This window comes from Myotis davidii, unplaced genomic scaffold (assembly GCF_000327345.1).
Source record: "Myotis davidii unplaced genomic scaffold, ASM32734v1 scaffold205, whole genome shotgun sequence".
NCBI lineage: Eukaryota > Metazoa > Chordata > Mammalia > Chiroptera > Vespertilionidae > Myotis > Myotis davidii.
In genome coordinates, this window is record NW_006297573.1 from 4,232,759 (window position 1) to 4,259,577 (window position 26,819).

At 46.1% G+C, this 26,819-nt stretch overlaps 2 protein-coding genes and 1 pseudogene across 2 annotated transcripts in view; 2 read left to right on the top strand and 1 right to left on the bottom strand.

Annotated features, from left to right (window-relative positions):
- The window catches only part of FAM234B (family with sequence similarity 234 member B), a 17,426-nt gene extending 874 nt beyond the window's left edge, over window positions 1-16,552 (top strand). The window contains 12 exon segments of the mRNA XM_015570143.1: window positions 1-94; window positions 1,151-1,249; window positions 4,318-4,506; window positions 5,510-5,640; window positions 6,878-7,025; window positions 7,394-7,535; window positions 8,503-8,646; window positions 8,805-8,886; window positions 11,069-11,224; window positions 13,404-13,521; window positions 15,423-15,643; window positions 16,216-16,552. The exon segment at window positions 1-94 is cut by the window's left edge and continues 33 nt beyond it. Coding sequence (XP_015425629.1) covers window positions 1-94; window positions 1,151-1,249; window positions 4,318-4,506; window positions 5,510-5,640; window positions 6,878-7,025; window positions 7,394-7,535; window positions 8,503-8,646; window positions 8,805-8,886; window positions 11,069-11,224; window positions 13,404-13,521; window positions 15,423-15,643; window positions 16,216-16,221 — 1,530 coding nt within the window. The 3' untranslated portion in view covers window positions 16,222-16,552.
- On the top strand, window positions 13,530-15,174 carry LOC102758413 (annotated as a pseudogene).
- Window positions 16,553-19,311: 2,759 nt separating the features above from the next.
- GSG1 (germ cell associated 1) overlaps window positions 19,312-26,819 on the bottom strand; it is a 16,813-nt gene continuing 9,305 nt past the window's right edge. Inside the window, 6 exon segments of the mRNA XM_006773280.2 lie at window positions 19,312-19,658; window positions 19,661-19,831; window positions 22,086-22,226; window positions 22,845-23,000; window positions 23,810-23,857; window positions 26,015-26,333. Of these exon segments, the coding sequence (XP_006773343.1) occupies window positions 19,534-19,658; window positions 19,661-19,831; window positions 22,086-22,226; window positions 22,845-23,000; window positions 23,810-23,857; window positions 26,015-26,333 (960 nt within the window). The 3' untranslated portion in view covers window positions 19,312-19,533.

The window sequence follows — 26,819 nt, forward strand, 5'->3', positions numbered from 1 at the left end:
TCGATGGTGCTGGTGCTCGTATGTGCGTTCCTGATCCCCTGTCCCCCCAGAGATCTGCACAGCACTTGGAGCCGCCATTTGGGCCCCCAGGGAGGTGCGTTGCAGGACTTTTATCCCTAATTCTGGAAAGCGTCTGCTGACATTGACAATTTCCTCCAAGTCTGTAATGTGTGTCATATAGCATTTCTCCCCCTGTGTGCAGAGCTGCGTTTAGGAGGTTAAGATTTGAAGCAAAACAAAAAGATGGATTGATACAGCTCAGAAAACTTGGGAAGATGACTGCTTTGTTGTATTTCTGTTGGCGTTGTATTTTTTAAACTTTGTATTTTTCAATTACAATTTACTTTTAATATTATTTTGCATTGGTTTTAGGTGTACAGCATAGTGGTTAGGCAGTCATATACTTTAAAAAGTGTTCTCCCCAATATTTCTAGTTACCCACCTGGCTCCATACATAGTTATTGCAATATGATTGACTATATTCCCTATGCTGTACTTTCCATCCCCATGACTATTTTGTGACTACCAATTTGTACTTCTTAATACAACGGAATATCACTTGGCCACAAAAAAAGAACGAAATCTTACCATTTGCAGCAGCATGGGCCTACAGGGTATTATGCTCGGTGAAATAAATCAGTCAGGGAAAGACAAATACCATGTGATTTCACTTATATGTGGACTCTAAAAGCACAAAACAAATGAACCAACAAAATTGAAACAGAGTCATAGACACAGAGAAGGGCCTGGTGGTTGCCAGAGGGGAGGGGACAGGGTGAAAGAGGTGTTGGCCTTGGTCTTAATTAGATGTAGATTAGATGTAGAGCGTTGGCTTGCTGGGTTCCTGCTATGCAGCCAACACTGTCCAGGGGAGAGCAAAGCTGCAGGAAGGGCGATTTAAAGATAAGAGTAAGGCTCAAGGCCTGGCCAGACCTTCCAGAGTCTTCTCGTATTTGCTTTATGGATAATGCGCAGGGATTTTAGCTGTGTTCAGTGAGAGGAACAGGCAGAATTGTGTCTATTCTCTCTCATCCAGGAACTGAAAGTCTGCCTGGTTTTTATGAAGTTCTGGCACTATGTATCCCTTTCTTTTTTAAACTGGTTTGTGGTAAGTTGCTAAGGATTTTTTTTTTTTTAATGTGTTTGTCAGGTGGGGACCTGTCTCCATTGCAGTTGGCCGATGTGAATGGAGATGGCCTTCGGGATGTGCTTCTCTCCTTTGTAACTTCAAGGAATGGCAGTGCCATCGGTAAGCGACTGTTCATTTTAGAGGCTGCTCCAGGAGAAGCTCAGTGATTGGACCCATGTGAGCGAAGGGAACGCTTCTCCCAAGGGACCGTGTAGAAAAGGGCCTGCCCCGAATAGGAAGGCACCACGAGCTGTCACACAAGATAACCCCCAGCGGGAAGTTCCTGCTTCTAAATACCACTCAGTCAAGGAACCATAGGGCTCTGCAGCTGGAAGGAACTCTTCGTGGTCATGAGTCCAGGGAGGAAGCTGAGGCCAGAGAGGAAGCGACTTGCCCACGTGCCTGCAGTGCTCAGCATTAGTACTGAGGTTTCTTGAGTTTTCTCCCAATCCATTTTCCATTGCCTCTTAGGTTACAGGAAATGTTGACTCTCCTACCTTCCCATCCCTGGCAGAAAGCTTTTGTTCACATACTAACATATCACACTTACATCTTGCCTAGGAGTTTTCCTTTTACTCCTGTTTACTCCCTTTGTCTCTGTTCTCCATTCTGCTTTCTGCTTGGGGAGGATTATGCATGGAATATGTCAGCGTCTCCCTTGCCTGTGGACTTCCAGTTGGGTTTGGCCAATGGGGAACACAGGGAAGAAATTGGAATAAGAGAGAGAGAGAGAAAGAGAGAGAGAGGGAGAGAAGGAGAGAGGGAGAATTCCTCTGGCTCCTCCCTGACGGATTACTCAGCCTGGCTACATCCTTGATCACAGGTTGCAGCTCCTGTCAAGGTGGTCCTCTTACAGGACTTGCTTTTTCTGGATTCCAGTAATCACTCACTCCACTGTCCCTCTGGGCCTGGGAGCAGTAACAGTTCTGAGGGCTTTACTATTCCTGGTGGTTTTCCTATACTCTGACCACATCTTGTCTCTAGGAAACCTTTCACAACCTACCCTAATTAAGTGTCTGTTTCCTGGGACCCCAGCTGTTACACAGATCAACTGCAGAAGAAAGAAAAAAAGTGTTGGGTTTTCAGCATAGGTCCACGGGAGCTTTGGCTTGGCTTGCGGCCTCTGTTAAAAGGGGTTTAGAACTATAGTCTGTGAGCCGATAGAGGAACTCAAGTTTGAGGTTGAGGTTGCACTAATAACTACTTTTGAATCATCCAGGCCCTGGAATAAACATCCAAGTCTATTCTAGAAAATTCTAGGCTATGTGCCCCTCTTATAAGAAATACCTTTTTGGGGCTTGTTCACTAAGTAGAAGCCATTTGGGGATAGATCTGTTACAGAGAGAACCTCCAGGCAAAATGCTGACTATGTGATTGAACCTGAGTTATATTTTTTTCCTGCTTATGACTCATTAGCTAGCCTTTGAAGTAAAAATTCCCCCCACCCACGCTTAGATTTAGAGATTTCTTTTTTGTCATTTGTTATTTGTATGGTTTGCTACATATCAGGATTCATAGTGACAAGGTCATAGGTTTAAGTTGGATACAATACAAACTAGCCTGATTTGGCCATAGATTGTAAAATTAATAACCTCACTAACGTGTATGCTGTGCACCATAGGAAGTCTATAACATATATGATGGATGAATTTATCCCTCATCTCAGTCCCATGCGGTAGACAATATAATTATTCCCTGTTTGCAGATGAGGAAAATGAGGCATAATGAGGCTAAGGAACTTGCCCAGTGTCCCCCAGCCTGTAAATGGCAGAGCTGGGATCCAAATCCTGAGAGTCTGGCTGTGGAGTTCATTTTTTTTTGACCCTTTTGTCAAACTGCTGCTCTTAACCCCAGACAGTGGGTTCAAAGCTCTGTGCCCCTGAACATAAGAAGGATTGCATTTTTATTTGTTCTGTTGTCCATCCATTCATTCAGTGACTACGTATTGAATGTCTGCTATGTACCTTAAGCAGAGCTGTGCTGGTTATATTGATCTAAACAAAGTGAGTGTGGTCTTTGCCTGAGGGAGTCATGGACTAATGGGGAAGGAATAACCCATCACCATCCAGAAAAAGATGTCAGAGAATTGATGTAGAGTCATAGGGCCCCTTAGGGGGAAGGGCAGTATGTCAGAGCATCTATGAGAAGTCAGGATGTTAACATTTATCACCACGACTTGTCATGTGTGCCACTGCTTCTGGCAACCAAAGCTGAAACTGTGAGCTACAGTTTGACTCTTGTTTTCAGCTTGTGATTTTAATTAGCAGCACTGAGGAATAGGGGCCACAAAGCTGTGTTAGTTGTTGCTGTATGAATTGTTGCTGGAGGTGGAAAGTATGTGAGATAGGTTAGTACTGAAAGTGAATGTAAAACTGGCGCCAGAGAAAGTTACTATTCTGCTTTTGATTGACATAAAGGATTATTTATTAAAGAGGTGAGCTACTCCAGTCCTTTACTGCTATCCTTGGACCTAGGTATTAAATTTTCCCAGGTAGTATTCTTTACTGATTGGGGCCAAATCAGCTGATTCCAATGAACTCTAGGCCAGGAAGACCTACCTACTGATTGTTGTTAAGTGTAATCTTAAGGTTTATTTAAGAAAATATGTATTTTTTGCCCCCAGAGAGCATTTGCTAGTGATAATTAGAATTCCGGTATTTTGCTTCCTGCTCTGCAGATAGTCTAATTTAGTAGCCTCATTTTTCTGAGCATACTTTCCCTTCCGGTTTGTTTTTTTTATTGTTGTTGTTCTCAACTTTTCATATTCTCAATTTTTTTTTGTTCCTGTCTTTATTCAGACAACAATTGGTTGCCATGTACCAGTATTTTGTAAGGTACTGGAGGTACAGAAATTAATGCAATAGCCTTTATCTTTAAGGATGTCATTATTTTGTTGGGCTCAGGTGACAGGCATGGGAGCAAAGGTGTTGGGGGAGGTGCAAGCATGGAGTTGCATAAAGCAGCCTGGAGGAGGTCCAGGGCTCTTGTCTTGGGCGAGATGTGTTGAGCAGACAGGTCGGGACAAGCTCTGTTTTTAGACCTTGTTACTAGAAATATGGGAGGGAGCCAAGTACATAGGTGTGGGTTGCTGCCTTACCACCACTTACTTTTGGTTTTCTGGCCTCCTGCTCATCTCTACTTCTTTCCTCTGCCTCCTTTCATTTCTTCTCTCTTTTGTGTGCTTTTAGGTGTCTCAAGGCCACCTGCTGTTCTTGTGTGCCTTTCGGGGATGAACGGCAGCACACTCTGGTCTAGTCCTCTCCCTGAGGAGGCTCGAGATATTACATGTTTGGATCTGATGCCAGGAAGCATGGCCGGGACCATCTGCCTTGTGACAGGGATGCACAAGATGTTCAGCGCATTCAATGCGACATCAGGTGAAGATCATTTGCCACAAAAGGTTTCTGCTCCAGTGAGCCATGGTCTCGGATTAGGACAGTCTGGTGGGGGAGGACCTTTCCACTCTCACATGGTGGGAAATCTGATTTACTGCGTTGGGAGGCGGTTATTTTAGGGAGATAACAGAAAGGGTTGGAATAGGCTGAGTGCTAGATCCACAGTTTAACCTGAACAGAAACTACCTTGAGGCCTTTGGTTGCTAGATAGTCTCCTCACTCTGTTCTGTGCACAAAAGACAGCTGAGCATTGCCTCTTCATATTTGATAGCTATGGGGTCCGTGTGTGAACTTGGGCATCAACTACTTAAAAATATGTCAGTGGAGAAAGTAAGGTTTGTTGAGGCATGTTGTTTGGCTTTTTATCTTCCTATTGCATGGAGACATACATGACAAAAGGCATGAAAAGGAAGTATATGTAATGAAGGCTCTTTACAGAGCTGTAAGTATACTGCCGGTATGCTTGTTAACACCTTGGACTGAATAAATATCATCCTTCCCAATTTTAGAGGTTGGAGTTTGGTCCTGGGTAGTTCTGAATGGAAAAGGATTGCATGCAAGTTAACTCTAGAGCTGAGGTCATGTTGAAAATCTACGCTTGATTTCTCTACTCAGGTGAACACATGGTAGGAGAGAGAGTTAGTTTTCTGGTTGGCTGCCCTGGTGGTTCCTTAATAGTTGTAATAATCTCAGATCAATTCCTCTGTCCCAGACAAGTGGGCTCCTCTCTCCCGGGGAGACGTTAGTACCTCCATTTATCTAAAAAATCCAGGTGTGAAGTTATTACATGGGTTTGTTAGCTAGGTACTTGGGGGTTTCATCTCACACTCCCTGCTCCATTCCTCTTAGTAAGGTAAAAAGGAAGTAGGAGTTACTATCTGTTGTATGGCCACTGAGTTTCTCTTTTCTGGCCTGGTGGTGGTGTGGCCACCTTTTCAGGAGGCAGAAAGCCATCACTGTGATCAGCCTATTTGTCCTTCCCTAGGGAAAGCCATTTGGACTTTAAACCCAAACTACCTATCCAACGGTACCCTGGCTGCCCCAGGGGTGGTACTGCCAGATGTGGACGAAGATGGCGTTCGAGATCTTGTGGTTCTGGCTGTTGGGGAATCACAGGTATGCTGTATAAAATGGTCCTTGTGTTTCCTGCACGGAGCACTTTAACTTTAGTTAGTTCCTAGTATTGTTGTTATAAGTGCTGCTTGAAACCTCTTATTACAAGGGCTTAGCTTTAAATAAATTTGCTTTGTGAGATTGAATGGATAAATTACCATTATGAACCCATTTCCCTGGCGGTCTCATTATGGTCCCACTAACTATGACAGGTGGAGCTTGGCAGCCAGAGAGATCTGTGTGTGAATTCTGAATAATTATCACTTTGTAGCTTTGTGGCCTTGTTATAGACTTACTATGGTGATGTTATTATTTTTACAGTCTATGGCCAAATCAGATTTGGTTCGTATTGTGTCCAATCAAACCCATGACCTTGATAGGAATGACGAATAGTATTGGGACAAAAGCAGAATGCTGTGAGATTCCACTAAAACCTCCCTCTGCATTGTCACTGACTCCTCCTCTGGTACACTGAAAATCACTTGTCTTTATCTTATGCATAAGAACTCAGGATGATAAACTTTGTCAAAAGCTTTACTGAGGTCAGGATATTGATACAGTCCTCATATTTCCCAACCAGCGACTCTCCCCAAAAGAAAATCCTCTAGAGTAGGGGTCAGCAAACTATTGCCTGCAGGCCAGATGTGGCCCATTGCTGTTTTTTTTGTAAATAAAGTTTTATTGGCACACATGTATTTATTACCTATGGCCACTTTCACACTGTAGTGGTAGAGTAGTTACTACAGAAACCATTTGGCTTGCAAAACCTAAACTATTTACCATCTGGCCTTTCACAGAAAGTTTGCCCATCTTTGTTTGAGAGTAAGGTTGAGAGTGGCCAGGCCAGGTATGTGATGTTATGATGGGGTATCAGTGTCTGCATTGATTCTTGCTGGGACCAAATATTACTGGGGATTTCTGGGTATGAGAGCAGAGACCAGGGATCAGCTGTCGTGTGTTTAGCTCTGAGCTAGAATTCTGGTCTCGAGACTGTTCATCAGCCAAAACTGCGCTTCAGAGAAATTGCCTGAGCTACCGTCAAGATGCCCTTTGCGGGTGTCTAACATTTGCCTCTCTTACTTCCAGGGAATAGAGTATTGGTGTTGGGCTTGGTGTTTTCCAACTTTGGAAAGAGTTTCTGAATCCTTAGCTAACAATGAAGCAATGATTATGTGGAGAAACTATGATAGGGGAACAGTAGGGCTTCTGTTGACTGGACCCCCTTCTTTCAATTCTTCAGCCAGATGTGTGTTTTCTGCTGGTGTCTGGCCGGACGGGGAGTCCAGTGGGCCGACCTGTGAAGTACAACATCGTGGGAGAGGGGAATCTGATTGGTCCTCAGGTCTACATCACTGCCAGTGGGGCTGTCTACATCCTCTTTGGCTTTGGTAAGAAGCAAGGCTGGTTATTGCTACTGTTCCCCATGGATGTAGGTGATTAGGCCTCTTTTGTGAGACTGGTGGTGAACGCTGGGGAATTGCTGACACCAGCCCTTTCATCACCTCCTATAGAAGGGAGTGCTCACTGCCCCGCCTGTTGTAGGTCATTCACTCTGCTCCCCCTTCGCTGCCTTCTCCAAAGAGAAGACTCTTTGTCCAGCATCTATATAATCATTCCCGGTTCACTCCTTGTTGGACCAGTCTGGGCGGGCTATGGTAGACCCATCTCATCAGGCTCTAAGTCTCTCTCAGATCCTCATCCTGGGGGAGGCCTATTAAATTCAGCTTCTCAGTGTTGGCTCTTCCTGTGGTGCTAGGAAATATCCAAGCTGTCGCCCTGCGGGACATTTTTGTTCAGGCCCAAAATCGAGACAGCTCACCACCTTCTCTGCAGATAGAAGAGCCAGAGTGGGAGAAGCGAAGATCCATCAACCTGTCAGAACTCATTGACATTTACAGGTAGGACCTTGTCATTGAGCTTTCAAGCTCTCACGTGCCATGGAGTCTCTAAGTTTGGTTGGGCTGGTGAATATGTGGGTAGAGGTTTGGGGGGAAGCGGTGATAGTCTTAAGCTATTACCTTCTGTTCCAGTCTCAGTGAGTGAGAAATTTTCTCGATAACATACTCTGTTGCTATCTGTGTGTTAGTGACTATGATGTGTGACCCCTTTGCACGTAGATTGGAAAGAAGGATATTGGTTTAGGTTCTGAGCAGGGGTGAGGCTGGGGAACTTTAAATTAGGGGGATAGGTTTATTTAAAATAACTGTCAAACTGCTGAAATATCTACGCTCCTTTTCCTGTATTTTTCTCTTAGTTGAAGATTCATTTTGGCAGAAGCAGGAATAGCATGCATGAAATCTTTTTTTTTGATTTTTGTTTCCTTCTTAACTAAAAGCATGTAGTTTGTCATATGCAGTGGATTTTGCCCATTTAGTAATAATTGTCTTCATTCTTGGATACTCGGAGTTTTCAATCATTTTCTGAGGCAGTGTCCTATTGTTGCGGTGAATTTGACAGATGCTAAATTAAATGGTCCCAGTTGTGCAGAGAAAGAAATAATGTGATGCTGTGTGTATTTACCAGAAGTCGCTGTCCACGCTTAGTGGCAATTTCAGGACTCCTGCCCAGATCTGCACCTCCCTTCCCTGCCGCCTCTCTTTGGCTCCGTTTTCTTTCCCAGAGTGTCCAACGTGAGTGGTGTGTGGCACCTCTGTGAGTTCCTTATGAACTTGCGTGGATTTTCTAGGGATTCTTGGTTTCTAAAGGTCAGGAAAATGAGAGTTCACTGAACGGCAGACTTCACCTAATTGTGGGAGATGAATATAGAAGTTATACAAACCTGTGTACCAAGAGAAAAGGTCAGAATAAGTGGGTCAAGAGCCTCATCTAATCCAGAGACTGACTGTCTGGGTCTTGGTGATTCAGCGACGGTGTTGAGCTGCTCCAGATGGTGAAGGCACCGGATTCCAACTGTAGCAACCTCCTGATCACAACCGGACAGACCCTCGTCCTGCTTCGGGGGCAGAACCTCACACCGCACTGGACCCTGAGTCTCCAGGGCCTACACAGGTTGGCAGTGCACTCCTTCTCACGTTTGCTGCTTTGAACCACTTCCCAGAACAATTGTTTGATATCTGGGGCTGATACAGGAGAAGGGAGGGGAGGAGGTCTTTGTTTTCCTCGTTTTCTTACTCACCACCGCTCTCGTACCTTGTTCTCATTTGTAGCCAGCCCACTCCTGGGTATTTCACTGACGATCAGACGTTAGACTTCCTCCTGCAGATACAGGATGGAGTCGGGATGAAAAAGGTAAATCCTTGGGACTCAAATCAATCAAAACACATATAAAGTATATACGTTGTGTGCAGTTCTGCGCTAGGCACTGGGAGAAGTAAAGAGAACCTAAAATACATTCCTTCCTTCAAAGAACTCAAAGTCCAGCTGAATGGATAAAGTGAAAACTCACAACGCGGTGCTAAAGTCTGTAGCATCGGAAGCTTTTCTGGCTGACCTTCCTCCTGCACAGGAGACCTTCTCGTGGATTCCTCACTTACAGCGAGGCAATAGGAGCCGTCTGCCGTGGGGGAAGGCAGGCGTAAATAAATGTCATACTTCCGTGCATCCAGTGTACACCTAGATTTCAGAGAAGGCAGGATGTCTGTGGGGGCTGGGTTGTTAGGGAGGACTTTATAGAAGAGGGAAGGATGAACAGGGACTTGAAAGTTGAAGTGTATCCTGTGAGAGGGGTGGATGGGGAAGCATGCCAGGCCGGGAACACCAAGACCGGAGGCCCAGCGACAGAAAGGCATGGCATGTCCGAGGACACAGGATAGTTCTTTCTCATTTTACATGAGATTGCGTAACGTGAGGATATGATTGGATAGGCAGTTTTCATTTCTTGAACATTAGAAGCAGAACAAGAGTTTTCATGTTTTCCTTTTGACAATTGACCTAGCTTTTTGGTTTATCTTTACTGTAAAATATGTATCTATATATTGCACACGGTTCCCTGAGAGCGAATTCAACACACACTCAATCATCACCTCTAAAGGGTGTGCCATTCTGTGCTGGAGAACACAGCGTGAATGAAGGCCAGGCCACTGTCTGTAACTCATAGTCACTGGGGTGCTGTTCGCACACAGCTCTGCCATGTTGTGCTGTAATGGAGGCTCCACTGCCACAGGGATGTGGAGAGCAGATGAGTGAAGAAGTCAAGAGATGCTTCATGGTGGTCGGGGGTTGGATGTGCAGAGCCATGGGGGCAGAGAAGAGGTTTGCTGGGTGGACAGATAAGGATGGGCCGAGGGTTCCTGCCAGAGAGGTCGGTATAAAGTCAGCTAATGGAGGGTGTTGAAAGCAAAGCTGCAGAATTTGGGTGAGGTGTGGACACAGTAGGGTTTTTCGGTCACGAGCAGAGGACAGATCTGATGATCAAGTATCACTTTAGGGAGAGTCTTCCAGAAGCAATGTCTGATTGTCTTTCAAAGGAACTTCAGGTAGAGATTGGAATGTTTATTGGCATTAAAAAACATTCCTGGCGATTGAGGGAGAGGGTATATAGAGTAGGTTGGTTAAGACCTGGGTTTTAATCCTGGCTCCACTGTTTATTGGTGACCTTGGGCCATTTACATAATTTTTGCCTAGCTGCAGTTTCTGTAAAATGGGTGACAACACTGCCTACTACAGCTGCATCTGTAAAATGGGTAACAACACTGCCTACTACTTCATAGGGTTATCGTGGCAGCTAAATGAAATAGTACACATGACTGGATAAAATTGTTCAGTGCTGTGTCTCTAGTCTTCTTTCCTTCCCAAGACTATCAAAGGGGACCTTGAACCGTGAGCTCATTTTCCTGTCTGCTCACTCTGAGGAGTTTGTCTTCCTCAGGCCTATGTGAGGCTGAGTGTGAGCATGGGCGGAGAAGGGCAGGACCCTAGAGACTGGAAGAATAGGGAAGTGATGGTAGAAAGAGGTGTATGTAGTCTTTTCCCCACACTGAGGAACAGAGACACTGGGGAGACAGGGCGAAAGACACTGGGCTAGAGGTAGACGGGGGAGTTTTGGCAGGTGACAGGCTCTGGAACTGTTGGGTGCGAGGTGTTTGTGGGGGAAGGGAGCTAGAAATGCTGCCAGGGATTATGGATTCAGATTCTATAATTATCCTATGAGAGATGCAGCTAAGGAGTGCGTTTTCTCTTAATTTATTTTTTGCCTGTTTGGACTGTGCTCTTTTAAATGTGAGACTACCCTGGGGCTGAGCTACACATGCCACGGAAGCTCTCAGCACAGCGCCCAGGACACGGCGTTCACTACATCATTGTTCTGAAGTGTTGATGCTGCTGCAGGAGGGAAGGAGCAGGATGGAGCGATGCTGTTGGTGTCTGTTTTAGCCTGTTAATAAATGTTATTTGAGTGTGTGTGTGTGTGTGTGTTCCCTGGGCCTGCTGCCCTTCTGAGGACGGGCTCTCCTCACTGTCTTCTCTCTCACAGGTGATGGTGGTGGATGGGGACTCCGGCTCTGTTATTTGGAATTACACTGCTCCATGTCACTTGAAAAGAACACCAACCACCTCAGCAGTTACTTCAGAGCAGAAGTCCGTCTTCCTCTTTTGGTCTGAAGGGCTGCCAGCTGCACCTTCCAATTCCGTGAGTGAGCCGGGGAGGGTCCCTCTGTCACTTGGTCGGATGGTGGCCACCCTGTGGGGCTGGCTGGGTCTGAAGGGGTCGTTAGACCAGCCACACCTCCAGGTGGTTGTGGGTAGAACAAAGCAGCCTCCGAGTGGGCAGAGCAGGAGCCTGCTTCCTCCTGAGCTCTGCTTCCCGCCTTTGCCTTCCAGCCACGCCATGGGGCAGCCAACCACAGCCCCTTGGCTGCTGCTACAACAGAGGGGCCCTGGTGGGCTGAAGTGAGAGTTCACTTGGGGAGACTGTGGGAGAGAAGATCTGACACATAGAAGGCGGATTTTAGAACGTCTTACGTGCTGTATTGTGGTATTTTGTTGCTGAGTCAGGCAGAATAAGAGGTGCTGCTGAGTTTTTAGGGAGACCCACCTTGATTTCGTTCAACACATGTTGACCAGTACCTAGTCTGTGCCAGGTACCACGTTCTCTGTAGGGACCTCAGGATATACTGGAAATAGTGCTAAACCTCTAGAGAAGCGAGATGGTCCCCAATGATGGGGGCACACAGAGACCGAAGGAGGAAGAGCCCTGAGCTCACCAACTGTGTGCTGTCGGACAAGTCAGTTAACGTCTCTGAGCTTCGAGCTCTTTTTCCGCTAATGATGGTGCTAATATATTCCCTCTTATCGAGGATCAGATTGACTTAATATCTAGATTATAGTCTTAACTCTGCTTTTCCCTAACATGTGACCATGGGCAGCTTACCTAACGTCTTAACTTTTGGGGTTTTCTCATGTAATAAAATGAGGGGATTGGACCAGATGACTCAGATGTAAGCATCTGAAAAGAACAAAGGCGCATGTTACAAATGTGGAAATAGAAAACAGAGATAATTTCAGATGGAAGCGAAAAGGAGATTCATTTTGTCTGGGAAGATTAGAGAGTTTTTCATGGAAGAGGTGGCATTCAAGTCGGGTTCCTAAGGGCACAGAGTGTTCTAACAGGAGGAAAGGAGCTGGGTAGGGGAGTTAGTCTGAGGGAAGGGGGGTAAGATGGGCAGAGGTTAGATAAAGCAAAGTGCAGCATGTGTTTAGGTAGTCACCAGACATTCTCGGAGCATGGGTGGGCAGGTAAGTCATTGTAGGAGGAGGCTGGAAACAGCATATTTGGATTAAATGGTGTAAGACCTTGGTTTTCATGCCAAGGAATTTGGGCCTATGCTGTAGGTGGTGAGGAAGGAGTTTGGCTGTTCTCTTGTCCTGGTAGCTAAGCCAGAGATCTGCCCCGTCATTCCTGGGACCTAAGGGTGCGTGGAAAAGCCCTCTTCCGCTCTGTGAGCATGTGGTGCGAGTGCGGTGGCTGCTGGCCTCCCGCCCATGCTTCTCCTCAGTGGACTCCTTCCTGTGCTGACAGTATAGAAGCAGGGAGGATAGTCATTTTTCAGGGTTTCACTTCCTCCTCGAGGGGAGACCCAGGAGGATCCCAGGAAAGGCGTGGTGCTCCCAGGAGTTCAGTAGAGCAGCCACGGCATTTCTGTGCTGTAGCCACTGCGTGGCTGCACCGCGTGCTCCTGCCGGAGATCATCCCTGCACAGCAGTTACTCTGCTACAGGAGGTTCCAGTGTGCATTTATCCTGCCACAGGGAGCTTGGAGACGGGCACTCAGGCCTTGGAATTTTTGTTTTATAATCAATGACTTGCTCTGTCTGATCAGCCTTCTCTTCATTTCTGTAAATAAGATTTTTGTGACTCATATCCTGACACTTGCAATTGGCCTTACTTATCCAATGAGAGGAAATGTCGTTGGCACACTATGTTTCATAAGTAGATAATCGCTGTCTGCACACATCCCCACCTGCTGCAGGGGATGAACCAGCACCCGAATGCTCCTGGAGGTGGGAGACGGTGAGGTCTCTACCTCAGATTTCTGTCCCAGGGCACGTGCGTTACCTTTCTTCCTTTTGCTTTTCTTAAAAGGGAGAAAGCATTTTCTAACCACAGTGGTTTGAAGAAGTTAGTGATTAGTTAGTATTTTGAGCTCTTTGGAACATGTCTCATATGTCTGGGAGTTTCTCTCTCCTTGTAGTTGGGATCAGGTCTTAGCATCTTAGAGAAATGAGTAACCTCACTGTCTCCTCTGAGGACCGTCACGTGTGGGAATGCAGAATTACTTTTGCTTTTTCCTTTTTGCTCCTCATTGTCAGGATGTCATCCTAGGAACTGAGCCATCCAGCCTTCACCACCTGTACCTCCTGCACCCGGCGTTCCCCTCAATTCTTCTGGATCTGGCCAATGCCACGGGCACAGTAACGGCTGCAGAGGGTCAGTCCCGGTGACGGTGGGAGTCTGTGTACACAGAGAGGGGAGCGGATGTGCTGCTGTGTGTGAGAAGCCCGGGTCCCCAAGGGAAGGATGTGTGCTTTCAGACGGGGGTGCTGAGCCACTGGTTTTCCTTGGTGTCCCTGGTGCCCAGGGCCATTGCTGGAGCGTTCCCTTTGGGAAGCGCACCAGGCTCACAGGGTGAGGACCCACCTCCTCTGCATCTGCTGCAAGCTGAGGGGGATGTGCGGTGCCATTCCCAGAGGGCTCTCAGTGGTGGGGATTCATGCAGCCACTCACTCAGCAGATGTTTATTGAGCACCCGTTGTATGCCAGGCACTACACCAGGGGCTGTGCGCACAATAAGAGTAGTTTCTTGACCCTCGAGGAGCTCAGGACTTAGAAAGAATTAACTGGAGGGATAGGATGGAGGTAGACAGTTTTCTCAGGGCATGGGTTTAGGATCAGTGGAGACTCCTTTGACTAGTAAAAGGGAACATGCCCATTGCCTAGAAATGGCAGCCAGGAGAAAAAGCAAAGGGAAAAAGACCACTCGTCATGACTGTTAACACTTGGGAAGTGTTTATATATGTATCTAAATAGTATCATATAGCAAACTTGGGGTCATATTTTAGGGACCTTTAACTCCAGAAACGGAGTCCTGAAAACCCAGCCACTGCTGCCTGCTAGTCTGGAGGTGTCCGATGGTCTCGCCCCAGAGGTTCCTTCCCCAGGCTGGCCTCGGGGACTCTGTTCCTGCCGGGGGGACGGGGAAGACCAGGCTGGCTACGTTCCTTACATCTTTCCATATTCTCTTGCCCTTCAAAGACTTGCTTTCTCCTTAGAAAGTTATTTGCCTTAATTTCGAAGCTAATGCATTCTGAACTTACTGGGATACATTGGGAACTTGCTGACACCTGTCCACGGGCTTTGTGTGTGGTTGGGGGCCAAGCAGGAAGCTGTCAGCTTACAAAATCCTGAAATATGATCTAAATGAGCGATATTTTAATATTAGCATAAAATACTGTTAGTGCACACTTAATAATGGTAATCAAGAATCAAGACCATTTTTATTACAACACATATTTTAAAGATGAGGCGAAACAAACACTGGCTAGGTAATAGGTTATATGATCATGTGCTGACAATCTAGGAATTCTCAGAGTTTCTAGCTTGCTGTGCTCACTTTTCTACCAAATTGGCACCATAGTTGGTATAGCCTCTCGTTTCCTGATTTGGGGCTTTCTTAGAAGCAGCTGAAGAGAAACTATGGTACAGTTCGGCGACCTTCCCGAGTAGCTGGCTGTGCGGGTCACAGGCGCCCGAGCCTTTGGTCCTGTGGCGAGATGTTTCAGAGCCTCATTAAAATCGTGTGGGTCCCCATGAAGCCCTACTACACCCAGGTTTACCAGGAGATCTGGGTGAGGATGGGGCTGATGGGCCTCATCGTGTACAACATCAGTAGTGGGGATGAAAAAGCTAAAGCCCTGAAGATTCGAGTTCCCTGCCTACGCAAGGTCATCACTAGTAGCTGAGCCGAGAGCACAGCGGTGGAGCGTCAGCTCACATACACCTTGGCTGTTAGATGGGGACGAGGGACACGCCGTATCTAGAAGTGCCCTTTCCTTGCTGGCATGAATAAACATACTGTGAGACCAAAAAAAGAGAGAAACTATGGTACAAAAGCCGAGAAGAATGTGTTGCTTTGCTGGCATCCAGCCCTTCGCCACTACACCCCACCGTTTAGCTCAGTGCCTTGCATCTTTTAGGTGCTCAGTAAACTTCTTGTATGAGTTACTGAAGGAGTAAATGAACGATTGAATCTAGTTGCTGAACCAAACCACTCTGCTGTTAGTGGAAGTCTCCTGTCCTTGTTAACTGCTCTTGTTTTTGTCCTTCCTCAGTTGGAATTAACGACCTCTGGAAAGATGCCTTTTATGTTACCAGGACAACGGGGCCAAGCTCCAAAGGCCATCCAGCACCCCTGGTGGTCAGCAAGCTCAGTCTGCGGTGGGCACTGATGGAGGGCCAAATGGTCCAGCTCAAGGAGACCACCCCCAAAATTGGTCGTGGGGAGCTGCGACGATTCCTCTCTAGGATCAAGTTTGTTGATTCTCCCTTGCAGGTGAATAGCTTCTGACACAAATATTTGGTTACTATTGAGGGTTTAGGACAAACTCTACCAGCTTCAACAGTGCTCTTTAGAAAAGAGAGAGAATGGGAGCCTCTTGAGTAGCTGGGTGTCAAGAGCCAGTTGTTTCAGACCAGTGTTATTCTCTAAGGGTGGTTCATTATCACTGAGAAACGATGCTCAGTTCTTTTCAGAGGGAGATGGTACCACCTCCCTTAAGGGACATTGGTGGGGCCATAGTTTTTATTGTTCCAGTGACCGAGGAGGGTGGATACTACTGGTGTTTTCTGGGTAGAGGCTAGTGATGCTGACATGCTGGACTTGTGGCAGTTACATAGAATTACCTTGCTCAAATGCTAAAGCCCTCATCTGTGGTCTAGCTCAATATTGAACAGCTTATCATGGAAAAAAGAGCAAGTCTCTGGGCCTTTATGGAGGGACACTTATGAGCTGTTGGAGCTGCACAGAAGGACAGGAAAATAGAGGAGTGTTCTGACCTTCAGGTTTCCTCCATTTCTGTAGCATGAAGAAAATTCCAGCCACTGATACTTGCACCTTTTCCCTAGATCTAGTCGGATGCAGCCTTTAGTTTAAGAAGAAGTGAGCAGAATGGATGCTGTTTCTCTCCTGTCAGTATAAAATCAGTGCTTTGGAGAGAAGGAAGACGACTTCAACCTCCTTTCGCCACCCCTGCGTGGTGGTGGCAGAAGCACTTTGGAAGGCACGTTGGAGTTCTTCAATAACGGCACGAACCATATGGTCGGGGTGTTTCACCTACTTTTTCAACCTGTGCATTAACCCCCCACCTCTAGGCACTCTGTGTGGATAATTTGGAAATGTGAATCTAATAATTGTTTTGGTTTTTGTATGTCTAACTTATAAACTCTTGCTGGGAGATTCCAGTGAAGTTCCTCACTGGAGCATTTTGTTTTGCATCAGGCCATATGTGCGTGGTTTTCAGCGTTGTGATGAAATATTTTCTAGCTATGTCCTAAGCTCCAGGGACTCAGTTTCTTGTCCTGAAATACATCTGGTTTGTTTGGTCATCTTGAGGCTTCCAGAGGCCTGCCTCTGATGATCAGGGCCACTCATCATTCCTCTCCTCATACTTTCCCCACCTGGTCATCGGCTTTTTCCCAACCTCAGCAGAGTGAGAAAGACTGATAGCGGAAGCCAGGGTGAGCTACCCTGCATTCACCTCTTCCTTATGTATCCTGTCTCCTCACCCTTCCCACGTCTATATATTGACCAACCATAGAACCACCATATTCCCATCAGAAGGGGAGCAATGATGAGGTCCACATGTTACCCTATGGTTTTAATTGTTCTGCTGGTCCTCATCTTTTTACCACAGTAACGTTGAAAGTGCTTTCCTTAACATCGAGGAAAACTGAAGTCGGGAACAACCGAGTGGTTTTAATTGTTCTGTCGGTCCTCATCTTTTTTACTACAGTAATGTTGAAAGTGCTTATGTGTATGCTGTCCTCAACATCGAGGAAAACTGAAGTCGGGAACAACCGAGGCAGATCCGCTCCTCTCTGCTTCATCTCTACTCTGCTTCCTTAGCATTTCCTCCTTACCGCTTCTCTTTTGCTCTCCTTTATTCAGGGATATTTTTGCTTTGCATGAGAGCAGAACTGTTTCTGGACCTTTCCTCTTGCTCCCGAGCCCAGGATGCATCTCTTTTGCCCTGCACACCTCTTTTCTGGTAGAATCTTTGAAGCATTGTATTTTGAGAAAAACTCCTATGTAAATACTGTAACTTTTATAATTGGTTAAGTTCTTTAGAATTTTCTCCAGGGGTTCTCCCTTCTTCTAAGTTCTCTCCTAAACTTCTAGGTCATGTGTATTTCTTTAGAATTTTCTCCAGTGGTTCTCCCTTCTTCTACTAAGTTCTCTCCTAAACTTCTAGGTCATGTGTATTTAGTCGAGATCCCATGTTAACTGGAGGAGAACTGCTTTCTCCCGTGAATAGTTTCGATAAGTCATCTCTGAGTGCCACTCAGGTTCTCTCTTTACTTGAGGCCGTACTTTTTCACTTGTGTTAATAAAGGAATTCAGAATAGAGATTACAGAAAATTAGGGAGCCTACATTGATGGGATAGATAGTAACTACCCCGTTAGGCATTATATCACAGAAGGTTGGTAGCAATAGTTCCCCTCAGTCAGGTAGCCTGGCCTGAGGTTGGCCTTGCTCTAGGTTTCTGGGCACCTTGCTGCCTTACGTCTGTGAAAGCAAATTTGGTTTCAACACTTTGGAAGGCATGTGCTGGGGCATGAGTAGGTCAAGCTTATTAGAAACTTCAGGGACCATTAACAGTGTATCCAGGAGTATGGGGATGATTCCAGATGTACTTCTAGGGTTTGAATCTACCTGGATAGAAGAGAGTAAAGTCCAGTAGAGAATTCTAAGACATTATTTATAGTTGACAGAATACCTAAAACTTGGGTGGTGGTCCTGCAGCCTGGGCTGAGCCATGGAGGCCTCAGCCTGGTTCTCTATCATGTTAAGGCCTTTAGGCAGGAGTAACATGTGAAGTTGTTTTCTGAGGACCTGTTTTAGGGGAATTGTTTTAGGTAGTTGTGCTGGGTGAATCCCAGAAACAATGTAAGAGGAAGCTAGAAAAACATAATGCCCCCAAATTCTTTGTGGTGTGTTTGCAAATTAACATAGATTGTTTTGACTGTGATAAGTTTGACTCTCTTTGCTAAACATGGTACAAGCTCTAGGTTTCCTCTCCCTCTTGCAGCCAGTACAGGAGGTGTAAATGGTGGCAGAGATGGTGGAAGCTTCATCTGACCAGCGTAGCTGCGGGTTTCTTGTTCAGTGTGTCTCTAAACAACTTTTCCTCTCAGGCAACCACCCACCCAGATTTCATTCTTCATTTCCAACATGGAGTTGCCAGCAAGGCCATTGTGACAGTTCCCTAGAAATAGTACTGACTTCTGTAAATGCAGCGGTCTTTCTCCTCCCAGTCTCTCCTCTTTCCATCCCTCAGAAACCCTCTCCACCCCCAGACGATGTCTGCTGCCCTTGAATGTGAATTGCTGTCCTTATTGCCCATGTTAAAGAAGAGCCAGCTGGTGTGTTGTCAGGAAGTACTATTTAAAATGTGAACTGTTGGGTCAATGGGGGAAAAAGGAGACATATGTAATACCTTCAACAATAAGGATTTAAAAATAAATAAAATGTGAACTGTTACAGAACAAATAAATACCATGAATAGGAACATACTTGTGTATCATTCTCATTCTTAACTATCAAACATGGTTTGTTTTCCCCTGTGGATGGGTGAGAAGGTGGGGACCGAGAGAGGAGCACAGCCCGCAGCCTGTTCACTGGGTAAGTCTCCTGTGTGTTTCTCCACTGGGGAGGCATAGTCCTGCCTCAGTAGCCTCAGTGGCCATTTCTGGAAGTGGGCCTGTCCCCGCATGTGGTTGGAGCCTTCTCATCCACACTCATCTCCTACTGGCTTCTAGGATCATACTTAATTACACTTGCATTGGGTGTCCACTGTGTGGAGGCAGAGCATGTAAGAGGCAGTGTGAGGGACATGTACATGTCACAGCCCTAGGATTGCCTTCGTTTCCTTCTGTGACTTCCAGGACATTCAAGTGCACCATGTTGAACGCGTGAAGTATTGACCGTGAAAAGGGATTGAGCTGTGAAGGGAAAGGGAGCAGTGGCACCCGGCACGCCCCACACAAACACTTTTGTACTTGTACTTGGACATACCCTTGTCCTTAACCTCTAAAAACCATGCTCAAGAAACAGACTTCGGCTTAAGCACGTGTTGACAACAAGCATGTAAGGTGGGGCTCAGCCTGCTCTCCAAACCCACTTACTCCTAACACTATTCTTCTACAGGAGACCCAGCCAGTTCTTATAGCCCCTGACTGGTGTCTTGTTGGAATTCCTGGTTGCGTAGCTCTGCGTAGAAGTCAACTCCTTCGGAGACAGGGCGGCTGGGCTGATTGTGGTTCTGGTGGTAGCTGGTCAGAGGGCCCCCGTGTGGGCTGCACTTGGCAGCGGTTGGAGGAAACACTGGTGATGGTGTGGCAGGCAACTCAGGTTTCCTTTGAAGCTCTTTCTGTGCTTGCACTTGAACTCCAGCACCAGCTTGGTGTACGTCTTGAAGGTGGTGACAGCTGATGCCATGCAGCAGGTGAAGGAAATTCAGGCTGTACTAGGAAAAAACAAACATACAAAAAAAAATTACACGGAATCTTTCTTACAGGTTTGAAAGAAAAATGCCCTGATCCCTTCCTTACTAGTAAACTAGGCTGATGATGCCTCTTAGGGACTTAGGGACATGACTGTGCTGTCTTCCACTGTGTAGCAGGGAAAGAACTGTGGGTAAAAGGACTTAATTTGGTCTGTCGTAGTAGGTTACACTCCGGATGTTTCATAGTAAAAGAGAATGACGCATGTAGTATTAATACCTTAATCAATAAAGAAATTTAAAAAAAAAGGCAGACAAGGAGTTGAGCGGATTCCTTTTCACGGAATTGATTACTTGTTAATACTGTGCTTGTTTATACTTGGTGTGCCTACTTTTTGTATATAAACACACACACTTAGCGTTGTTGCCTACTGTTTCTCAAGCTGCAGTTACCCTTGTGTAATCTTCAAGACTCCATGGACCTGCACCACTCCCCTGTAATACTCCCCTGCCCCCTTCTCCCTGACCCCTCTCCTCCCACACACACTCTGCCAAAGATTTTCCTTCACTTGGATGCTGGAGTGATCATCTCTCCTCCCTCTTCCCTTGTTCTGAGCTTAGCAGTTTTAAGGGCCCACAAAGTTGAGTCTCAGGAAGCACTTACTACAAATTTGGATGTATTAACAGGTTGCACTAAGTGGAATTTGCCTATTATGAAAACAATTTGGTTCTCAACTTTAGGGAGTTTACAATGGATGGAAGAGACACTAGAGATGAAGGGAAGCTGGATGGATTCAACAAAGAAGAAAAGATATCAGGGAAGTTTATCAGACACGGCTCTAAAAACTTGGAAAGTCAAATCCTAAATCTCCCTGTGATTCTGGGTGGTCCAGGAAACAGGAAGTTGTGTGAGGTTAGTGAGAGATTTCATGAGTCCAAGGGATGGTTAAAGCCAGGCCACATGCTGGTACTACGTGTTCCTGTCTGCAGCCTCTGGTGGTGACCCCCATGATGTATTCACAAGTCTTCCAGGCAACTGCCAACGGGTCCAGAAGACTGGAGGCCACATGCTTGGAATTATGAGTGGACAAAGTAGACTCAGGCTGGACAGGCTCCTGATGGGAGTTTTGCAGTCTGAGCTCTATAGTAAGGCCAGCAATAGCTTGGAGACAGGCAAAGATGAGAAACAATGAGTCTGGGAAATGAGCTAAACTGATACAGTGGCTGGAGAAGTAGACCAAAGACCCAGCCTGAATCAAATAGCATGTATTATGCAGCGAGAAAAGGGATAGGATCTTGTAACGACATGTGGAGCTTTCCATATTGCCTGCTTTAGCATAGAAACTCGAGCTGGTGCTGCATCTTTTCAGCACTGTTAAAGTCCATTGCACTATTCAAATAGTTACTGTCAGTTCAGGTTGCCCCTGTGCCTGAATCGAGCATGTGCTTCAAGGGAGAAAGTGAGGAACTCTTAAGCAAAGGGGATGTTTATCTCGACTATATTTGTTTTGTCATGGTTTTCTAAGGCTTAGAGAATGACTGTAGGGGAAGTTTTATTTCTAACACAGTTTGGTGGAATCAGAATGGAGGTAGGAAGAAGTTAGTCTTCATTACAGGAGAAGAATAAGCCATTCACAGGGAATAGAATTCAATCCAAATTTCAAGGCCAATTGACCATTTCTCTGTCCTCTAATACCTCAAGTCATAAAAAATATAAAACATAGAGCATCATTCCCATAAGCCATACACAATCAGTCTTGTTTCCCAAGGGCAACATACTTATCAGGTAAAGAAGGAATTGCAACAGTTGTACCAGCAGAAAAACTGGGCAAGACAACAGCCTCACAAAACAAACTAGAACCCTCTCTGACCTGTTCAGAAGGTGGGGGAAGAATGGGTGTGGCCTGATGGTCCAGCCCTCTGTTTGATTGACAGGCTTCTGAGAGGTGAAGAGAAGGTAGAAGAACACAAAGCAAGTGTCTATGTGAGGGAAGCAAATCTAATGAAAGTTGTCTCGGGGAGGGGCTAAAGGTTCAGGAGATGATGGTAAGCACTTCCTAGAACAGTGATGGCGAACCTATGACACGCGTGTCAGAGGTGACATGCAAACTCATTTTTTTTGGTTGATTTTTCTTTGTTAAATGGCATTTAAATATATAAAATAAATATCAAAAATATAAGTCGTTGTTTTACTATGGTTGCAAATATCAAGAAATTTCTATATGTGACACGGCACCAGAGTTAAGTTAGGGTTTTTCAAAATACTGACACACCAAGCTCAAAAGGTTCGCCATCACTGTCCTAGGAGGTCCACCCATAATTCCAAGCATGTGGCCTCCAATCTTCTGGACCCAAGTTGGCAGTTGCCTGGAAGACTTGTGAGTACATCAGGTGGGCCACCATCCCCAGAAGGCCTACAGAGGGAGCAGGAAGGCAGCACCTTTAGAGAAAGGCTGACATTGCCATCTACAGGGAACTAGACTTCAGAGCAACCTTCTCATTGTGTATCAGGTGCAGCCACAGGTTTGGGAAGACGAATCTGTCAGGGAGACTCCCTGAATGCAGGGGGACTTTCTGCATCAGGCTGCCCCAGACTTTAGAGCTATGGAGAACGTCTGAGTCAATGCTGCACTCAGGGCTACATTCCCCTGGACTTCTCCCCACCCATACCCCCAATGTGAGCTTTATTCTTGATCTGATATATGCATCTCTTACTTCAGCCAAGAGTCTTGAAAAGCTCTGTGTGTCACAATGGAAAAGTAAACCAAGCTAATTTACACATCGAGGCATTTGCAAAGAAAAAGAACCTAGGGATAAACCATTTCACAAAGTACATCATGATCTAAGATGACATTTCACATGTTATCTCAACTTAAGATGGAAAACGCTTGCAATGTACCTCATACCTCTTCCCTCCCACATACCCCGCACAAGGTTCCTCTTTCCTCCCCTCAGGGCAGAGACCAGCCAGCCAGCTAGTGCTTCAGAGGGCACAGAGGACACCCACCCTCGCCAGCCTTGGGGGCGCTCACCTGAGATGACAGAGGAGATAGCGGCAAAGGCTCGCTCAGCTTGAGCCCGCAGCCAGGGTTCCCCGGTGAACAGCAAGTCCGTTAATAGGAGGAGGAAACCGATGAGTTCAAGTCCGATACAGGCAAATTGGGCTCCCAGTAATAGCCATAGGATCTCTGTCGGAAAGCAGAGGAAGACGCACCCTCACCCTGCCAGTTAAATAACTGGACGGTGAACCATCAGATGGGAAATTAGGTGATGACTATTCAAAGAGAAAAGCCTTGCAGCATCAGAGAAGGGGAGGGTGAGACAAAGCTGAAACCAGCTGGGAACATTCCTTAATTTGGGGTTCTTTTTCTAGCACCCCACAGCTCTCACTCTACTCGGTACCCAACATATAATCAAGTAAAATTGACTGGCTGTAAATACTGTTAGAGAGATTTGAGAAGTCATTAAAATCTTGTAGTCATAGGCTTTGCTATTTATCATTGTTTTTTTCTCTTTTCTTAATTTTGGATAGCTAGTTTTGTTTCTTCCCTCTCTCCATGCCTCCCCCTTTCCTTCTATTTTACACAGACACAAAAATATTATTGGAGAGAAAAAAGAAAAACCTAAGCTTTTCCACATGGTTACTTGGCAACAGGAGTAGGTCAGAGCTGTGGTTTTCTATTTGTGAACTTGATTTGTCCCTGCTGTTTCTTTCCTTGCATGCCTGCATGTGAATGAAAGGCAGCCCTAGAAGGAATCTGTGTCAGCCCTTGGGAGCTCAGAAGAAGAGCAAAGCGGGAGATCACGGTACGATTTGGATCCAGAGAAGCCCCAAAACTCAATGGCAACTAAGTTTGTTATCAAACCCACATACTTGCCACAAGCCCCAAGGGAGGGTGGGGGAGGAAAGCCTTCTCCATTAACCGCTTCCCTCCATATCGGAGAGTGGGGTGATGTAGGCCTTGCAACGTGGCATATTCCAGTAGTCCTTTCTCACCTCTCTTGGTTGGTGGTGCGAGTTCAAGGGAACGTCGGCATTTCTCCCCTGAAACAGACAAGGGTCATTTCTTGGGTGTGCTTCCTTGGACAGTTGGGAGGAAATCTGTTCCCAGTCCCATACCCAGCACCACTCCATTTGCTCTGACGCAGTGCCTGCCCAGCAGACAGTAGGCAGGCAGTAAACGGCTCTTTGAAAGTAGTTAAGACTGCATAGAAGAATGAATGGCATAGACAAGAGTCACCCGAAATTAATTTCTCAATTCCTGATAGTGAAGATGACAATGTTACCCTGAGAGGGAAATGTTCTCGCTCCTGTTAATGACCCCAGGAAGAGTTAATGACTCCAGTGTTAACCCAGGCCATTTGCTAAGGTGGTCCCACTGGTCTGAATGGCTCTAAATTGATTAGGGACTGGGGTTGGAGTGGTATTAAGTGGCACAATACACATTTATATTCCTCTTCTGGCTCTTTTTCCCCTTAGCCCAAGCCAGGAGAAGAAGATTGCTAATTGTCTGTGATTTGGGGCTTTAGAAAAGCTTCAGTACCAGGTGACATTTGAATGCTTTGAGCAGGGAGCAGGGAGGGTGATCTCAACATAATTGCTCTAACCTGAGGACCAGGGGTGAGGGTGTATGCTGACACCGGAGTCCTGACATCCTGATAGGGCCTCATTACTCTCTCTGAGCTTCAGTTACCCTGCTTTCAACATTACAAGTAACTAGAGGCCAGGTGCACGAATTCGTGCACATTGAAAGGAAATTAATTAGAAGAAATATTTGAAAGGAAATTAATTAGAAGAAATATTTTAGTATTGCTATTTGCCTTTTCTCTATAATAAAAGTGTCAACCAAATTTACGATCGACAATGACAGATGGAAAGACATGCATTCAATTGGCACCTGCGATATATATATTTGCTTAATTAGACCTGCTTTCTGATTTAGCTAAACTTTTTCCAGCCCAGTGAAGTACCCCAACTTCTCTTTCAGGTAATTGTTAGCAACACAGCAGTAAAAATCAACATGAAGCAGATTAGTCTTATAGATCATGCAGTAGAACAAAGGGTGAAGTATTTAATTGTAGCAGTGTTTGACTATATTCTGTGCAGTGAGAAAACCTGAAGTCATTTTCAAGTTCCACCATTTCTTACTTCTTTTCAGTTGGGTCAAGTTTCTAAACTTTTTAAATCTCTGTTTTCCAGCTAATGAAAAGAAAATAGGATTCTACTTAGTCTCCTATCTACCTACTCCAGGACTTCTGTGAGGATCAAATGAGATGAGGCATGTGAAAACGCTTCATAGACATTTGGTTAAAGTGTGAAATGTTTGCACCTGTCTCTAAAGCAAGTTGTGTCCTGGGCTGAAGAAACTCCAAGAAGGCTAGTCACTAGGGAGAGGAAGCTGGGCGTTGCTACGTGATATCATTACCCGGTGCCCACAGCCACTGTTTCTGGGCTGGGCTGGGCTGTGAGCTGCATTTTGCACCATGGGGGTCTCGACAGCATTGGCTGCAATTTGATGGGCTGTTGCTCCATGGTGGTGACGGGCCTGTATCCCACTTGGGGGAAGCCGAGTGCTGCTTTGTCGGCACTAGGTCTGCAGTGCCATTTCTTTGTAAATGGCCAGTGCCTGTCCCAGCAGCTCCTGCATTGATCATCTGCCCTCTGGTAGTTAGTGAGCATCATAGCAACCGGTTGAACAGCTTAGCATATTAGCCTTTTATATATATAGATACTTAGAATGAGAAAACCCTTTTTCAGGAGGGAGGGAAAGGAAGGGGCTTTAAGGGCAATCTACTCTGATCCATCTCATTGATGAGAAAATTGAGGCCCATAGAAATGAAGTTATCCCGATAAGGTCACAACTGGGCAGAGCAAGGCTGTTCCTGTAATATCATCTCTCCTTTTTTGTTTCTAAACAGCAACTTCAGTTTGCTAGAATGGAAATCCTTATACTGTTGAAAGTCTAAACGGAACCCTTTAAGGGTAATGCTATTTTAACCTAATGAGTCTACTAGACAGGCAGGAAGTGAAAAGCCAGATGGACTTTCATCCTTATTAAAAGGGGGTTCCCTAAAGAGAAAGCATACAGTACAGTGGTGGGAAATGCTGAGCTTGGGGGTGAGGCCGATGTGGTGTGGGAGAGGGCTATAAGGTCCCATGGGGGGAAGGAGGTGGTCAGGCAGCAGGGGATGAGGAGACTACCTGGTTCTTCCACAGTTTCCTCACAGGGTAGCCGCATGCCACTCCGGAAGGTATGGCAGGAGAAGTGGTCATCCCCAGTCTCCCAGGTGCATTGCACCACCTCCTGGGATGATGTGCTGCTGCTGCCCCCATCCAAGGGCACTGGCAGCTCAAGGCACTTGGTTGCCAGACCTTCTCTGCACAGGGGCTTGGGCACCTTCTGTGTGTCCACAAACCAGGAGTTGCTGAGCAGGCATGCTGTGGAGAGGCCGAGTGATAGCAGGTTGAGGACGGCAGATAGGAATGTCCATTGGCCAGAGAAGACCTTCGGGAGCTCCATCTGTAACAGACAAGGGGAGAGCCTGCTTTCAGACCCTCCTGGGAGATCTGGACACCCTTCCCCGCGGCTCCCTAAGCTCAGGCCCCTTTCCTCCAACCTGCCGGTGCCACCAGCCGCTTTGAGTTTCCTCCAAAGAGCCATGTGGAAGGTGGGCTTCAGCTGGCCTGGGGCAGACACCCTAGCGATGATGTTTATTTAAGCCGGACCGTATTATACTAAAATGCTTACTGAGGATGATCTGAAGAGGCATCAGAGAATACCTCAGTCAGAATGGGATGAAGCCACTGAGGCTAGGCTATAGATCGGGTTGAGAAAAAGAATTGGGAGCACTCTAAATGCTCTTGTTTGTCATCATTTTTGGTTTTGTCTGCATTTAGTAGCACTGACTCGCTGAGGTGTCTGTTACGGTAACTGAGTTTTCCCTGTCCTCTTCCCTGCATCATAGGTTCCTCTTAGAGGGGAACCGGATGGGGGGTGGGGGTGGGG